At 50.8% G+C, this 16,068-nt stretch overlaps 8 protein-coding genes across 8 annotated transcripts; 2 read left to right on the top strand and 6 right to left on the bottom strand.

The window, feature by feature from the left end:
• Positions 1–122: 122 nt before the first annotated feature.
• On the bottom strand, positions 123–849 carry P168DRAFT_96080 (uncharacterized protein). Its single transcript, XM_024842242.1, has 2 exons — positions 332–849; positions 123–269 (listed from the first exon to the last, which is right to left on the bottom strand). Exon 1 carries the CDS (start codon positions 678–680, stop codon positions 342–344), a length of 339 nt encoding a protein of 112 aa, XP_024696026.1. The 5' UTR covers positions 681–849; the 3' UTR covers positions 123–269; positions 332–341.
• A 1,442-nt stretch (positions 850–2,291) lies between these two features.
• P168DRAFT_95992 (uncharacterized protein) lies at positions 2,292–2,844 on the bottom strand. The gene has a single exon (XM_024842241.1). It carries the CDS (start codon positions 2,744–2,746, stop codon positions 2,435–2,437), a length of 312 nt encoding a protein of 103 aa, XP_024696025.1. The 5' UTR covers positions 2,747–2,844; the 3' UTR covers positions 2,292–2,434.
• A 97-nt stretch (positions 2,845–2,941) lies between these two features.
• Positions 2,942–3,412, top strand: P168DRAFT_279402 (DUF3602 domain-containing protein; the record flags this gene model as incomplete). The annotated part of the gene is made up of 1 exon (XM_024835776.1): positions 2,942–3,412. The coding sequence occupies one exon, from the start codon at positions 2,942–2,944 to the stop codon at positions 3,410–3,412; it is 471 nt and encodes a 156-aa protein (XP_024696024.1).
• Positions 3,413–4,786: 1,374 nt separating this feature from the next.
• Positions 4,787–6,721, bottom strand: P168DRAFT_287909 (actin-related protein ArpA). The gene is made up of 3 exons (XM_024836673.1): positions 5,728–6,721; positions 5,356–5,670; positions 4,787–5,299 (listed from the first exon to the last, which is right to left on the bottom strand). The coding sequence occupies exons 1-3, from the start codon at positions 6,493–6,495 to the stop codon at positions 5,237–5,239; spliced, it is 1,146 nt and encodes a 381-aa protein (XP_024696023.1). The 5' UTR covers positions 6,496–6,721; the 3' UTR covers positions 4,787–5,236.
• A 166-nt stretch (positions 6,722–6,887) lies between these two features.
• alg13 (N-acetylglucosaminyldiphosphodolichol N-acetylglucosaminyltransferase catalytic subunit ALG13) lies at positions 6,888–8,062 on the bottom strand. The gene is made up of 3 exons (XM_024836672.1): positions 7,613–8,062; positions 7,337–7,475; positions 6,888–7,264 (listed from the first exon to the last, which is right to left on the bottom strand). Exons 1-3 carry the CDS (start codon positions 7,926–7,928, stop codon positions 7,126–7,128), a joined length of 594 nt encoding a protein of 197 aa, XP_024696022.1. The 5' UTR covers positions 7,929–8,062; the 3' UTR covers positions 6,888–7,125.
• A 649-nt stretch (positions 8,063–8,711) lies between these two features.
• Positions 8,712–10,768, bottom strand: P168DRAFT_302357 (uncharacterized protein; the record flags this gene model as incomplete). The annotated part of the gene is made up of 3 exons (XM_024838650.1): positions 8,712–9,156; positions 9,224–9,645; positions 9,694–10,768. 3 exons carry the CDS (start codon positions 10,766–10,768, stop codon positions 8,740–8,742), a joined length of 1,914 nt encoding a protein of 637 aa, XP_024696021.1. The 3' UTR covers positions 8,712–8,739.
• A 612-nt stretch (positions 10,769–11,380) lies between these two features.
• On the top strand, positions 11,381–12,935 carry P168DRAFT_324835 (mitochondrial 37S ribosomal protein mS35). Its single transcript, XM_024840905.1, has 2 exons — positions 11,381–11,969; positions 12,044–12,935. The coding sequence occupies exons 1-2, from the start codon at positions 11,405–11,407 to the stop codon at positions 12,649–12,651; spliced, it is 1,173 nt and encodes a 390-aa protein (XP_024696020.1). The 5' UTR covers positions 11,381–11,404; the 3' UTR covers positions 12,652–12,935.
• A 1,232-nt stretch (positions 12,936–14,167) lies between these two features.
• On the bottom strand, positions 14,168–15,892 carry P168DRAFT_279397 (uncharacterized protein; the record flags this gene model as incomplete). Its single annotated transcript, XM_024835775.1, has 3 exons — positions 14,168–15,243; positions 15,298–15,373; positions 15,455–15,892. 3 exons carry the CDS (start codon positions 15,890–15,892, stop codon positions 14,168–14,170), a joined length of 1,590 nt encoding a protein of 529 aa, XP_024696019.1.
• Positions 15,893–16,068: the final 176 nt, after the last annotated feature.

The following is a 16,068-nucleotide window of genomic DNA, read 5'->3' as shown; positions in this document are numbered from 1 at the left end:
CTTAACTGTGAGTCTAAACAGAGCAGTCCAAAGGCAACATATCCTAGGGTGTCCAGAAACTGTCAGATTTACTCCACGCATATACATGGATATACAGCGATCTTCTAGAGAGCTTCTCGAGGAGTGTTATGACAGCAAGAGGTCTAACTAGTTTGAGTAAATGCCAAGCGCTTCATTTTTCACATGTATATAATTTTAGTGGCCCAACCTACCAAGTCAAAGTAGTAATAGATATAAACCTATCTGAGATGACCGCTTCTACGATCCATCTATAGAGTAGTCAGTCCACGCCAAGCCTATCACTTTACCTCGCTGACTAGAGGCAACAGACACGACAACCGTTAGACAGCACAGTTCAACAGACAGAGTCTTGGTCTCCGAGTCCGCCTCATGGATGTAATCACGTGGAGAAAAACGAACAACAAGCCATGGATGACTTCATGAAGTCCATTCTCCCCCAGAATTAGGTTGGCTCGGATGTGGCCCCCCTCTTTGTCTACTGTGGCAGTGGAAGTGACCACGAGACAATTTGCCGACGCCAACCGAGCAGTGAGCACATCCCGCTGGGTCAAGGCACAATTGGACCGAAAGAATTGCCGCCTGCGCCATCCTGTCACCGAACCAGAGGTACCTGGCTCGCAACCGCGGTTCGATGCGGTTCGATCTGATTCCAGCCACATCCGGGGTGAGACTACCGGCCTCTGCGAAGAGGGATCAAGTGGTCATGGTGCGCTCTAGCCAGGACTTCAGGACTTGGGCACTGGGTGAATACGTGAATGGTTGGCGATTTGAGGCTATGGCAGGCTGAGTGGGCGGATGGCATGAGTATGAACCAGCGAGGGGAGAAAATTCGGTAGGACGGAATCAAATTTTTGATTCTGGTTTTTATTTTTCTCTTTTCCTATTCATTTCATTTTTTCATTTTTTGTGAACGATGAGTGGCGAAGAAATGGCTCACTCAGCCCACTTGGTGAAGTTAAACTGGGTCCAGCCCTGACAAGTCTGGGGTAGACAGCTGGATGGAGTTTAGCGGTGGATCTCTTCATTCCCCCTTATTAAGTAATTTTATCCTTTTTTTGTATTATTCTCCTCAGTGGTTTCATTTCCCCATATTTAATTTCTCTATTCTAGTTTTTCTAATTTATTCTTTTATTGAGATTGTATCATTGTATATTGTATAGACCGTTACTCTTGAAGTCTGCAGACGCAGGAGAAGTCCAATTCACGATCCAGCCAAACCGCCCAGGTACATACCGCTCGTGCACAATTATCCCAGTTGCACAAGTGCCGCAGTGCGTGATTTATTCAGGATCCCACACCGGACCCATGATGATCGTTGTGTAGGGAACCAACTTGACCAAGTTCCTCCCCACGATCTAGCCATTTTGGCCACGCCAAGAACGTACAACTATACTTGCTGTTGCCTACCCCCTGTCCACGAGGCATGCCAGGTCATCGTCCTGTATTTCAACAAGACCCAGTATCAGGCCGTTGCGGATAGACTTGCCCTATGGTAGACGTCGATGGCATCACGATGGCAGATCGTGATGGAAGGATGAGGGACATACATACAGGCAACTGGGAAGATCGAGTCTAGATGAAGTCGCGGGTAAAGTCCTTACTCGGTCTCCCTACTCCAAAAGGAACGCCGAGAATCTCATACTACTAGTTTCGGCGGATGGTGAGGCCAAGGAGAGCGATGATGTAATTGTGCAGCCGATTGATTTTGCGGGGGTATAAAAAAAAAATAAATAAAAATAAACTAAATGAAAATTTTCTCTCCTGATGACTTGAGCCCCTTCTTGGCAATATATGCGGTCAACCAAACTCAACCACACAGCTAGAAAAAGATGTGATGAGCTGAATAAATGAGATGATGAGATGGATTAGATGAGATGAGTATAATATCTGATGATGTGAGGGACAATATAGAATGACACCTTGCTGACCGCAATTCCCATCGAGTAAGTCAAGGAAAAATGAAGTTGTCCAGCCGGTCCGCACAGCGACTCGTGACCGGCCCTCAATTTCCATTACCCCCACAAAACCACCACGCCCTCCTTCCCTCCTCCTGATTGGTTGTAGCCCCCGGTTTCCATTACGTTTTGCTCGGCGTGAACTGGCGGGCCTTGTGTCAGATGACTGCATCTAGCCCTGCTTGGACCCAGTCCATCTCTCTAATTGGTTCTTCTTTTCTCCGTAATGTCTTTCCAGCCAATCAGTGGCCATGAATCAGGGCACCGTACCGCGCGCATAACATGATGACTAAGGTCAGATCATAAAGAAAAAGAAAGAAAAAAGAAAGGACAAAAAAGGTCCATCGTCTCCATCTCGATCCACGATGGATATCCAGTTGAACTGCTGCGGTGGAGTAGCCAAGAAACGAATGAATTAATAGTACTGACAAAAAAGGGAGAAACATCAAATAATATAACTAAAAAAGAACAAATAATATTAAAAAATCCACCCCGTGTGACCCTAAATGGGCGTACCTGGGAATGAGACCCCATGGTGCAATAGTCATGGACAAATCGTCACTGCACGACCACCACTTCCCCTTGACCGGCTCTATATAATGGAAACCTTTCCCCGCCACGGTCTCTGGTTCCGCTTTGGTTCGGTCTCCATAGCATCGTGAAAAGAAAAATAAAAGAAAAGGGAAAAGAATTAAAGTCTGGGATTTTGCTTCTCTGCTTTTGACTTTTTCTTTTTGCTTTGCACTCGTTGCTTCAATCTTCAACTTCATCTTCAAACCTCATCTCCACTTCATTTCTTCCTGTTCCCGTGTATGTCTACACGTTGCAGCTTATGGACACCACATTCTTTCCGGCTACTACGTCGTAGTATTCAATCTACTCCCAGTGTCTCACCACGCCATCTCCCTCCACACTCCCCTCTATAACCCACTTCAACCAACATCAACAATAACAACTCTCCAACAATGCCATCCACCCCCAGCTACCGGGTCGTTGAACCGCACCCGTCCGTCCCGCGCGCTCACCCCGCCATCCACACAGCCCGCGGCGGCGCCGGCAATGTCATCGACCTGAAAGGGACCAAGACCACCGACTCGCGCTCCGCATCGGGTCCCGCCTCGCTGACCCGCCTGGACTCCCGCAGCCCCCGGAGCTTCACCTCCGGCCGGGGCGGCGCCGGCAACGTCCACCGCACCACCGAGCGCGCCATCTTCAGCTTCGACGAGGAGCTCGAGCGCGACCTCCGTCGCGCCGCTCCCGTCTACCACGTCGGCCGCGGAGGCGCCGGCAACATGGTCTTCCGCGACGACGACAGCTCCCTCAGTCGCAAGTTCTCCATCAGCAGCAATAGCACCTCCAGCAGCTCGGGCTCCACCCGCGACAAGGCCTTGCAGGGCTTGCAGAAGGGGTGGGGGAAGTTGAAGGGAATGGCATGATCTATTCCTGTTCCTTTTCTACCGCCTACTTGCTCTGGGAAACTTTCCTTCGCTCGAGCTGTCTTTGCGTTTACACCAGCTACAGCATATAAGTGGCGTTTCCTTTCGCATCACGAACCTCATGAATGACGACATCACCAAAAGTTTTCTTTTTTTTTATCTTTTTCTTCTGATCTCTTTATTTCTCACACTCCACTTCAAACCATCTCTTTTCTTTGTCACGGGTTCACTTGCACCCCCTTCACCACCTCTCTACGAGTCCTTTTAATCACGCCATTCCGCTGGTCTTATGATCATCTTGCATCACCATCTGGATTGATTATTGCCAGAAAGACCGACTCTGCCTGACCTAGCCCCGCTCGCCATCCATCCACCCATCCATCCACTTGATGTGGATGCATGCATGATGCAATGCGATGGCTGGGCTAGTCGGTTTACCATGATACCCCGTGCCAGTTTGTCACCATCACAAGTTGTTCACTCCTTGTTTTCTTGTTTGTTTGTTTGTTTGTTTGTTCGATTCTGTCTGTGTTCCGGGTTTATAACTATTTTCTCCCCTTCGACTCGATTTTATTTGTCTGCTCAGCAAGTATCGCATGTATTACTTTGTCAGCACATTTATCTTTGTATCTCTACCTCTATTCTTATCTCAACCTGGATCGATCGCATCTATATACAAACAAAGAAAAAGACCACAAAAAAATAAACAAAGAAAGAACGAGTTTTTGAACAGTACCACCATCTCCACTTTCCACTACGTAGTACTCTCATCTACCCCTGTAGAAGTATAGGTAAAAGTAAAGATACCCAATATAGTTACCACACACCACATAACCATAAATCCCTCACCAAATACAGTACAAACCCCCTCCCTCGCAATAAATAACTCAAGTGGCAAATCCCTCTCAATGAGATGCAAGCACACCACTATTAATTACTACTACTACTACTACTAGGTATATTATCCATGATCCCGGTTTAAGGTTGCAACCTTGGCTATTCAGCATTTTGATTGACATAACCCATCATTGCCTATTTGGGATATCACGTGTTGAGCATATTTAGCCGTTCCTTGCAGGTGGATATGCTTGTTTGGTGCACATGTGCCTGAGGCAGGAGATTTTTATTATCTGCTTGTTTTCTTTTTCCTTTTGGGGGTGGAGGGGGTTTCGGGGGTGGATTGATGTGTTGTTGGAGGTGTTGGTTTTTGTTTAGGTGATGTCCTGGAGGTTACTATGTATGGTATGGTATATGGTGCAGGGGATGAAACGCTTATATTCATTTAGGACCTAAAAGGGATATTATAACTATATTTCCAAGATGTTGGCTCCTTGGCTCTGGCGGAAGGATTTGAGAAATCTTTCTATTTATATGCATACATAGACCTGCTCACTGAAGGGTAATACAACAACGACACAGCAACGACAACGCTCAGTAGGTAATAGATGGGTAGACAGGTAGGTACACTCCAACATGAAGATCCGCTTGTTTGTTTGTTAAATAGTAGTATGTGCTGCCCATGGCAGGGCTCTGCTAGATACGCAGCTAGCTGTAGGCGTGATGGAAATAAAACGGAGAAGACGAAATAATGAAAGAAAAAGGGGTATCTGATCGGTTTATCTAGTGAGCTAGCCGGTTTCCTGCGGCTAGCACTCCACTCCAATCTCGCAGGTGTACACTGTACTCGCTCGGGGATCGAACGAACGAACGAGCGAACTCGTGCACGACTTTGCTCGTCCTCTCAAGGCCGCTCAGGAAGACGTCCCTATAGAATTTATAGGGGTCTATAGGGGTAGGTCATGGTTGCTTGGACGGTCGTGAGGTTTAAGCGAACTTCCGGTGGATGATCTCCGGATCTTCGTGCCACTCGTCGGCACTAACCCACATCTATAACGAGAAATCAGTAAAGGGTATCGGGTGATGATAATAGGGGTGTTTCCTACCTTCCGGAATGTGCTCAGGCCCGCCAAGATCCCACCGCCAATCCACGTCGTGTATTTCCGCTCCGCTGGCGCGGAGATCCGGATCTTCATGTCTTCCACTGCTAGTCGCTTGATCTCGCGCATCAGGCGGTCGGGGAAGTTCTTGCACAGCGTTGAGCCGCCGGAGAGCACGATGTTCATGTACAGTGACTTCCGCAGGTCGAGGTCTGTGCGGGCGATCGCGTCTTGCACGATCTGGTGCACGCCGGGGTATTCCAGGCCGATGAGTTCGGGGTCGAAGAGGATCTCGGGGGCGCGGTAGCGTTCTTGGCCGATCTGGAGGGTCAGTACGGTGACATTCATGGTAATAAGCATCCATGAGACTCAACATACCTTAATTCGGTGCCCATCCGGTAGCGCGTAGTCTACCGATCGCGATTCCAACTTGTGGTATCCATTGAACCAGTCCTTCTCCTCGCGCTTGGGATCCAACGACACGTAGCAGACCTTCTCCTTGATCTGGCGCACGACCTCCTTTTCGGCACTGGTGTGCAGCACGTGGCCGTTCTTCCGCAGCAGCACCTGCAGCTGCTCCGTGACATCCCGACCAGCGACATCAATGCGGCGAATACTGTTGGGGATAGCGAAGCCCTCGAAGACCGGCACCGCGTGGGAGACGCCGTCGCCCGAGTCGAGCACGACGCCCGTGGTACGGCCCGAGGCGTACAGCGACAGCACGGCCTGGATGGAAGTGTACAGGGCGGGGACGTTGAAGGTCTCGAACATGATCTGGGCGGCGGTGTCGCGGTTCTTGCGCGGGTTGAGCGGCGGCTCCGTCAGGAGCACCGGGTGTTCCTCGGGGAGCGTCTTCAGCTCGTTCTCGTACACGTAGTGCCAGATCTTCTCCATGTCGTCCCAGTCCGTCACGATCCCGTGCTCCAGCGGGTATCGGATTTTGAGCAGTCCGCGCAGCTCCTGGGCTTTCTGGCCGATGAAGACGTCGCCTTCTAGACCGCCGGCCATCACCCGCGGGTGTTTGGGCCGACCGACGAATGACGGGAAGTAGCATGAGGGGATCTCCTCGCCGGCGAATCCGGCGCGGATGGTGCCGCTGCCATTGTCGATGACGATGGGCGCGTTGTGGAGGGTGGCTTCTGCCATTGTAGGGGGCGGTCTCTCGGGTCAATCTGGCGGGTGGTCGTTGTGTTTATGCGCGATTGTTTAGGAGGGCGGGCCCCACGGCCAGGTCGTTAATTGAGACAGGGGATGGGCGGGAGGCGGACGGGGTGATGGAGATTGAGAGGATGACCGTAATTTTCGTCTGGTCCGTGAGTAGTAAAGGAAGAGTTGGGAGAGGAGGGGGTAAGGGGTTGGCGGTCAATTGGATGGTTTAACGGGAGTGATGTGAGGTTGTTTTGTCGGTGGTCGCGTCCGCACTCCGACTTCGTCACCTTTTCCGCCGAAGCTTGGGCCACTCGAGTCTATCCACCACCACATTCAATTATGGTTGGAGATTGGATTAATGTGGCCAGTGATACTGAGGCTTCATGATCTGAAGGTTTTGCTCTGAGAAAATTATTCATTTACAGTCCATCATGCAGCCATGTCATAACTCATATCCAATGGTACCAAGCAAAGACCCTTCCCCAACGCCAATCCCCAAGACAAAACATATATAACTATCGAATGTCATTGTTGCAAGAAGCCAGCCCATGTTAACCAACGCGCAAATTGTCATCTCATATCGAGTGGTCGAGCCAGGAAGATCACTTCCAAATAGACCGCTTCAGGTCAATCCAAAAAGCCCATCTCGTCGGACATCACCTGCTCCAGGGGCGGACGTTTTTTCTTTCCCACGCCAGACACAGGCGGCCAAGTTAACATATTCGCGCGCAGCTTCTCCACTCGGGGAAGCGCAGCGGCCATTTCCCTGGTCAAGGTTAGCAGCGAGAAACAGCCGGGACGGGGTTCATGGAGCTGAAGATGAAGACGCGTGACGTACTTGACACTGCTGGAAACGACATAGCCTTGCTTCTGGAGCTGCTGCGCCAGTTCCTCCTGGTGGTTGTCCTGGAGGGTCGGGTTGGGAACGACGATGAGCGGAACGCCCAACCGGAGAGCACCCAAGATGCTTCCCGATCCTGTCAGACGTCAGCCTCAAACTACTCAAACTGGATCTTGAATTGATGTATGCATAATGTCATTGCGTGGGGTTTTTTTTTAGTGTAGGTAGGAGGTAGAATGTAGGTATGGATAGGAGGTTTGACACTCGACTCACCTGCATGACTGATGATCACGCCTCCAGCTCTCTCATCCGATGGATTTGCCTGAGCCATGCGCATTTCGCTGTCCAGACCAGCGGTGTTGAAATCGAATCCCTCGATCTTGATTCCATGCTTCCCTGAGCGGTGTTTCCCGCGGAGTTCCTCAAAGAGAGCCCGGCTGTCTTTGCCGTATTGGACGAGGAGGTGGGTGTAGTCTAATTTCTGCAAGGCCTCCAGAAAAGACTCATCCAGAACGGCCTCGAGAAGAAGATGGAACGAAGCTGTCGCACCCACCGTTACAAAGCATAATTTCATGGTTGTAGATGTCATGGTGGAAGTCATGGCGTTGGTTGATACTGTCGGTCTGGATACTCCGTCGTTGACGGTGTGGAATTCTCCCCAATCCAGGCGGCTTCAATAAATTAGACGTTTCTCCCACTCTACCATCATGACGATGACTGAACGATGGTATCAGAGACAGAAGGAGATGTGGTCATGTTGACTGTCTTCACCAGATGTGCCTCTGGCACGTGACTACTACTTTGTCAGCATTCCAGGACTCAGGCAGCTAATTGACTAACCATGACTGGTTAGTCCCATTATCCTCAGTCGTTTATACTGTATAAAAGTCAACTTCTACTCTGAGTCCTTGATAAGATCTCCTCAATGATGACAGTCAATCTGGCATGTTTTTGGAGCTTGGCGATATCTTATTTTGAAGGAGTATATAGACCGGCCCCCGGCACTGGCCATCCCGTTGACATCACTAAATCATTCCGGGTGGATGAGCCACACTATATATAATGTGGTCCTTATTTCTACACAATTCAACCTAGCTTTGATATTTGGACTTCAACAGCAAAGCCCTCTTGCACATGGCTGATTAATGACACTTGTACTTTGCTATTGCCACAGGTGGGGTGTGTTTTACTAGGAGGGCGTTGGAGGTTGTTGAGCAGGGTGAAGAGGAGGAAGATGGAGGGGGATAAGGGTGATATCGGAATGTAGAATTTTGCTTGAAAGGATATTCACAGAGCTTAGAGGTGTCTAGATATCTTTTGTAGCCGAGTGGTAATTCTTTCCCACAAGATACTACTAGATAAATTCCATTGAGCATGCTAAAATCCTTGAAGAAACCAGACTACACTATCGATCCACGAAGCCGAACATCAACAGCCCCAGTCACCATCTTGATATGCTCGACGAGGTCCGAAATGTGGGTGAAATACCCTACGTCTCCAGTGAAAGAACCCCCAACCAACAATCCAACCACGAAACCGATGTGGTCAAAAACAAGAGACCCAGAATCGCCTGCCGCTACCACGTATCTACCCACCACGTATCTACTCCAAGACGCCGCGAAGGCATGCACCCATGCTGGCAAGGCTCTGAGCTGGTCGTCAACGACCCTCCTCACGATGTGGGCCACTCTTAGGCCTGCGTACCTGGCACTCGTAAAGCCAGTGCTCCGGCCGACTTTGTGTAGCTTTCTATTGAGGGGAGGCATATCGGGCCTAAGACAGTGTAGTTGGGGGTATAGCAGACCCTGGACGTTGAGCTGGAGACAAAGAAGGTTAGACAGGGACGGGGAAATGGTGGGAACTGGCGGAGTGTGAAAGACTTACGGTGTTCACCTGCGGACAGCGACCCTCTCTATCTCTGATCAAAGCCCAATCGCGGATCGAGAGTTCGCTTGGGTTTCTCTTGGCTGGGACCTCCTGATGTCTAGACGAAGCGAACACAGTGCCAAGTGTGTGGTGACTGTCACGCAGGAACTCAGAGGCGACGCTCAGTTGCTTGCTCTGGGATGCAATGATGTCGGCTATTATCTTCCACTCGGCCATATCCGATGGTGTCACAGATTCATCGCGCGACTTGGCGTCCTCAACTTTGCGGTATGTGGTGTCCTCCTTGAGCTTGCTAATGTCTTCAGTAAGCTCCTGAATTGCATCCCGTAGGTCACGCTGACTTGGAGAGTCAACGTTCAAGAGCCGCGCGGCCGTTTCATCTGCCACAGGGACGCCAGTGTGTTTCCAGGCTTGAACCACTACAAAAAGTCAGGTCAAGCCAAGATCATTAAGGGAGTGCCATTTACCTTGACAGTCAGGCCCAGAGAGACCATGCCCCTGTGGAAATAGACAAGAGGAACAAGTGATCGCGAACGGGACCCAATCCCCACCCTCACGATGCTTCAACTCAAGCCACCCGCCGAGCGTGCCGCGTCCATCGTCCACAGTACCATGAAGTTTAACGCTAGACCCCACGCTCGCATGCTTCGTACAGCGCTTGATAGTATCTGCCAGTGCCTCCCATGAATTTTCGTCATCAACTGTTCTAAAACCGGCGTCCTTGCGGATCAGAACAGCCACATCGGTCAATCCACGCTCATCCAACACCCGCACGGCTGCCTCGCGGACTACCTTCCAGTCCCTCCGAGTATCGCGGTCGACCCCGAATAGCACGGTGGGCGGACACTCCTTGCGACGGGAGCTCACGCCGACCCGGAAGCACCCAATGGTGCAAACCCCGGCCAGATCGATCGCCCCCATGATCTCCGTGGCCACGTCCTCCCAGACGTGGAAGATGTTGTCATAGGGCTTACATGGGAAGATGTGCGCCCGCTGAAAGAAGTCAGTGTTCGTAATTTCAACTTTTATGTCACCGAGGCCTTTGCTCTGGAGGCAATGGCGCAAGCTTCTCGCAAGAGGGATCCATCCTCTCTCAGACACGTCCGGTCGTAGGTCCAGTACAAGGAAGGTCAGAGCGGGTTGTGCGTTGGTTTCGAACGCGCATCGACGACCACAGAGCCGAGTTTCCAAGAGGTTGATTCCAGCATTCTGGCAAATAGGAGTGAGCTCCGAAACGAGTCGTTTCCCTCGATCTCCTACAATGAATGCGTAGTGGGGGTGATCTCGGGGGACCAAGTTGAAAGTGTGGCAGGGGGACTCGCAGAGGTGAGGGCCTCCTGCTCTGAGATCTTCTTCTATAAGGCCGTCTGGACTGTTCAAAGGCTCTTCATCCGTTGATGACTGGTGTACTCGCCTCAGTCTGGTGGGCCTGCCGGGCGATGAGCATCCCTGTAGGGCTGGCTCGAGCGACTGCGAAATTGAGGCGTATGCGATCTCGGTGGGCATGCATGGGGGGATCAGTGGGTTGTCTGGAGTAGTCATGGTGATAGATGTTCGTTGATTGGGTGTCTTGATTTGTAGATTTTAGATTGATCATGGTGTCTTGGAGATGGAGTAGGAGTCAGAGTCAGGTAGCTAATTATATATCAACTGTTAGGTTTTCAGCCCGGATGTCTATTCACCCCAGGCAGCCTGTAGCCGTGTCATGTTGACCTCATTCATCATAAGTTTGGCCATCACCTGCTAAGCTTTTACATTATGTGGTAAGTGTGACAGTTAACGAAGTCCTGGATATAACCATATCCCATTCACTGATGTTTTCTCATTATAGCGTCCCGGATATTCCATATGAATCATTAGTGGCAAAGGATTTATGACACGTGAAGCGACGAAGCTGTGGGAGTTGTCCGGATTGACATAGGGGATCATTTAGTAACAGTGGTAGATTACATTGACAAGACAAATTTGTAGGCGACATGAAACCGATTTTAAGGATGAAGCCATTCAGAGCAGTATGCTTGGAGGGATAACTATACATATTAATAATTATGCATCCCAATTTGGATTAGCGCCGGAGTGCGAACTCGGACCGGAGAAAAACACCAAAAGCCTCAAACTCCAATTGCACTTCGACCCCCTCAAATACACCCCGAACGACAGCCCATTCCCACACCTCCAATGGCCTCCTCCGCACGGTCTTTGGGCCAAACGGCCCTCTTCCTCTCCCGAAGAGGATCCGCCCCTTCTTTTATCCTCCAGTCTCGCCAATTCAACACCACCCGGCCGAACCTTCACGTCGACCCACCCGCGAAGAAGTCGCGGCGTGCAGTCCGCCCGGAGGACATGCCCATGGCGCCGGAGTACTCCCCGGATCTTCTGACCGAACAGCAGCGGTCGATGTATGACTTGATGTCGCCGGAGGATCGGAGACAGTTTGATGCGGCGAATATCCGCCAGGTGCAGGATTTCAACAGTCCCCAGAAGCGCCGGGCCATGTTCGCGGACCTCGACAAGGAGGTCACTGAGATCAATCGGGCTTTTCCCATGCGGTTTGATGGCAATACTACTCAGCGTCTTAACTTCTGGGGTAAAGACGAGACCGACGATTTTGCGAAAGTGGAGGATGCCGATGAAGAGTACCTTGACGATGAAATGACCTCGATGGCTCATGCCGAGGTGGAGCTGCACCGTGAAGTCAGAGAGTATGCTCGTATTGCGGCGTGGGACATGCCTTTTCTCAGCAGTATGTCCTTCTCTCATGTTCCATAACTGGGACCGCGGGGGAAATAATGCAATGCTGACGGGTTCGTTTCACAGACTTGGCCAAGCCCTTCTCCCTCCCCACTGAAGACCAAATCCTCCGCTTCCGCTACACGACCTACATGGGCGAGGAGCACCCCGCGCAGTCCAAAGTCGTCGTCGAGCTCGCCTCCAAGGACCTGACGCCGAAGCACCTCACCGAAGACCAGCGACAGACCTTCCTGAAGCTCGTCGGCACGCGCTACAACCCGGACACGGACATCGTGCGCATGTCGTGCGAGAAACACCAGACGGCCGTCCAGAACAAGCGGTCCCTGGGCGACCTGGTCAACTCGCTGATCAAGGAGGCCAAGGAGGGCGACTCGTTCGCGGACCTGCCCCTCGACCTGCGCCACCACACCCCCAAGACGCCCCTGCGCTTCCCCAACGAGTGGAACATGACCCCCGAACGACGACAACAGCTCGAGGCGAGACGGAAAGAGCGGCAACAGCGCGACCAGCAGGGCGTCGGCATCATCGACGGAAACAAGATCCTTGCGCAGCTGGCCGAAGTGCCGCCACCGGTGTCTCCGGCGCTGTCGAAACGCGCCGAAGCCGAGCGCGAGAAGGTCGCCGTCAGGGCCGGGAAATTCCCGCAGAAGCCCGTGGTCAGGAGAATGCGCTAATCTCTTTCCAATCCCTAGATGAGCACTGTATAACTCATGGTTTCTTTCTCCTTTTTCTTTTACCTTTTTTTTTGTTGGATTCTGGCAGTCAAAATATTCAAAAGGGCGGGCGCAGATTTCATCACCATCATCACCACCACCATCTCAAGGTCATATCAGACCTCCCTATCTATCAATGTATTATACTTTTATCTGTGTGACTATCTGTCCTGTTTTGACAGGTCTTGTTTTGAGATCAAGGCCTACTGCTATCTCTTTGGGAGTTTATGAACGAATTAGCCAACATATATACATCCAGACATGCAGTTCACTAGTAGGCAGTACTAAGGAGGGCCCCTCTTTCCGTCTCTCGTCCCTCTCTCACTTCATGATCTTACTCGAACTGTGCCCGTGTATATCCGATATCCAACCCTCTTGCCTTACTCAAGATATAGACCAGAAGAGCGGGGAGGAATTGATCACTGATAATACCAACAATAAACAAATGCCATTACTATAATAGTATTGGTACATCCCCGTATTGAAACCCATCAATAGACAAGGAAAGGGATAAATAATTACAAACAGACTGAAACTGACGTTGCAAGAGACCTAACCGTATGTAAAAACCACATGAGCGAATACCCAGTCGCAAAACAGAGCAGACAGCACAAGCGGTAGACGAGGTAGGTAGGCAGTGAATCTGAATTACAACCAACCCAAGGAAACAATGACAAAAGCAAAAAAGACAAAAGACAAAAGACACAGAGAAAGCAAGACAGAACAGAAGCAGACATCCACGCCATTTATCCATTTGCATCTCCGTATCAATTCCATATCCACACCTATCCTGTTCACACCACGCCATACCATACCACGCTGTTGCCGCTCTTCGCCTGTTCCAACCATTGGAGTCATAGCTGACTGTGTAATTTGGATCTCTGTAGCTGATATACCTGGTAAGTAGACTGTTGCTTGGATGTCTTATCCATGATCAGGTGTTTCTTGCTTGTCGGCGTATAGAGGGCGTCTATTACGCTCTTGTGATTTTGTTGGGGCCTTTTCTTTATCTTTTTTTTTCTCTCCTTTCTGAATTTTTTTTTTTTTTTTTTTTTTTGCAGAGATGAAAATCACACATTGGGAATCGAAAAGCAGAAAGGAAAATAAGGGAACTAACAGTCAAAATAGAAATCAACAACAAAACAAAAAATTCAGAGAAAGGTTGAAAAAGAGGAAGCAAAAAAAGAAAAGGAGCGTAAATCATGCATTCATCATCATCACCCATTGCGAACTGGACGCCACTTGCCCGGTGAAACGCGTATACTATTTATCAGTATTTAGAGCATATTCAAGTAGAGAGCCAGCCGTAATGATTACTGTCATATCGCAGAGCCTTGAAGGTTATGTTCGTTCTCGTCTCGACATGTACTTTTATTAGAGAATTGGGACTCGTCGGAATTCGTGCCATGGGAAATACAGCACAAATGAAAACTTGATTGTGAACTCGGGCCTGGCAGGAAAGATGGAAACGTGGTTCTTAGTTTCCATTGCCTATGCCCATGCCCATGCCAAAGTTGAAAAAGTCGTCGTCTGAGGAGGAGCCGGGGGACTTCCTCTGGTGGTCCTTCTTGCTACCGATGGCTGGCGGAAAAGGACGCATCTCCTTCTCCCTGACCGGCACACGGAGCTCACGGGGACTGGTGCCGGAGGACAAAGAAGTGCCCGGAGGGAGATCAGGGGAGCCGATGCGGGTTGGGGGCTCAGACGAGGCGACATCCTCACGCATACTGCCAGTGAAAGGGCTTCCCAGCTGGGAACTGGGGGTACCCTTGCGGATGGTAGAAGCAGCGCTGGAGGAAGCAGTGGCCTGGGCTTGGTAGGCTTTGATGCTGTCGGTTTCGGCCTTTCCACTGCTTGGTTCGGACATGGTATTCTGCGAGCGTGTCTGGTACAGACGGCGGGATTTCGGTCCCCTCTTGGAACGGGGCTGACCCGGAGCGGCTTCCAGATAGCTAGGTGGATAGCCTGCATTCTGGGCCATGGAGGGAGGCATAAGAGTTTTAAAGTTGCGGATAAGTCCGTCACGCTGGGTATCTTTAAGGCCCTCGTAATCGATGTTCTCCGTCGAAGGAGGGTAAGCAAAGCCGCTCACATTGCCGCTCATGGGATCCAAGGGGGGATATTCCGCAAGAGGGTCAAACGACAGCAGGTCGAACTTCTTATTTCCTGCACTTTGGGGGCCAGGTGTATGTTTTCCCGGCTTCGCAGCACCGGGGACTTGGGGCGAGTTCGAGTAGACAGGCTGGGAAGGTCCAGGAAGCACCACAGACTGCTGCTGGGCTCGGGTATAGGTAGAAGTCGTCTGCTTTGCATTCTTGTTTGCTTCGTTGCTATCAACCACCGGGCTGAGCTCCAAGCGAGATGGGTATTGGATTGATCTGAGAGCGTTATGATCTGGAGGCGTGTCTTTCCAGTGAGCGCGGGTATTAGGCTGTCCGTTGGGCAATATACTGGGCATTCCGTATTTCTCACGATACCAACGAGGGATGTCACGGAGGCCGAGCTTTTCGAGTGTAAGTGGATCGGTGGGCATCTCATGCTTGTAGAGGCATCCTGCAGATCTAGTGTTACATTCTGTCTAGATTCACTCAACGGATCTGATCTTACCCTGCTGCTGATAGTCGCACTCGCCGTGACGGATCCAGTAAGAGCAGTACTCCTTTTTCGCGTTGTAGTGGACACCCTGGAGACGCGTTAATTGCCGGGTGCTTCCATTGCTCACATATTCTCCTTCTCATGGGATGCTTAAGTCGAGATCACCAACCTGTTTGGAGTTCCCTCCACTGCCGCCACCTCCGTTGGGGACCAACCAGCCACTTGTCGGGGTATTCGTCATGAACCAATTTTGAGCGATACCATGCTGAAGTAACGCATTGACAGCCTGGCGCTGGGCCGCCGAGACGTTTTCATCGGTAATCAGCCTCATGAGGGAGGACTGCAAGTCGCCGTCACGGGAGCGGTGGGCAGCGGTCGATGGGATAGAAGCGCGGGTCAGGGCCGGGGAGATGTCTTCGACAACGTAAGTCTGAGATCTGGGGCTCACGGTTCCGAGGCTAGTCATGCCCTGAGTTTCGCTAGCAGACAGGACGCGGGGAACGCCACGAATGGTAATACCGGTGGGGAGCTCATCCACAGCGATGACAGGGGTGAGGGTGCCATTTGGGCGAGTACAGAAGAACTGGGGACGAAGCGGTGCCGCCATGACGGGCTTGATGAGGACCAGGAGTAATCAGAGAGACTCTCTTGTTGACTTGATGAGAGGAGGATGGTGGAAACCAAAGAACAGTTGGTAATGTATGTATACTGTTATAAGGCTGGCTTTGAAACGATGTGGAGATGAAAATCTTCGAAGGACCGGAGTTGATCGATCAAGAAAAG

This window comes from Aspergillus campestris, assembly GCF_002847485.1.
Source record: "Aspergillus campestris IBT 28561 chromosome Unknown P168scaffold_2, whole genome shotgun sequence".
NCBI classification, from domain to species: Eukaryota; Fungi; Ascomycota; class Eurotiomycetes; order Eurotiales; family Aspergillaceae; genus Aspergillus; species Aspergillus campestris.
Note: the sequence above shows the minus strand (reverse complement) of the source record. Positions and strands in the feature narration are given on the sequence as shown.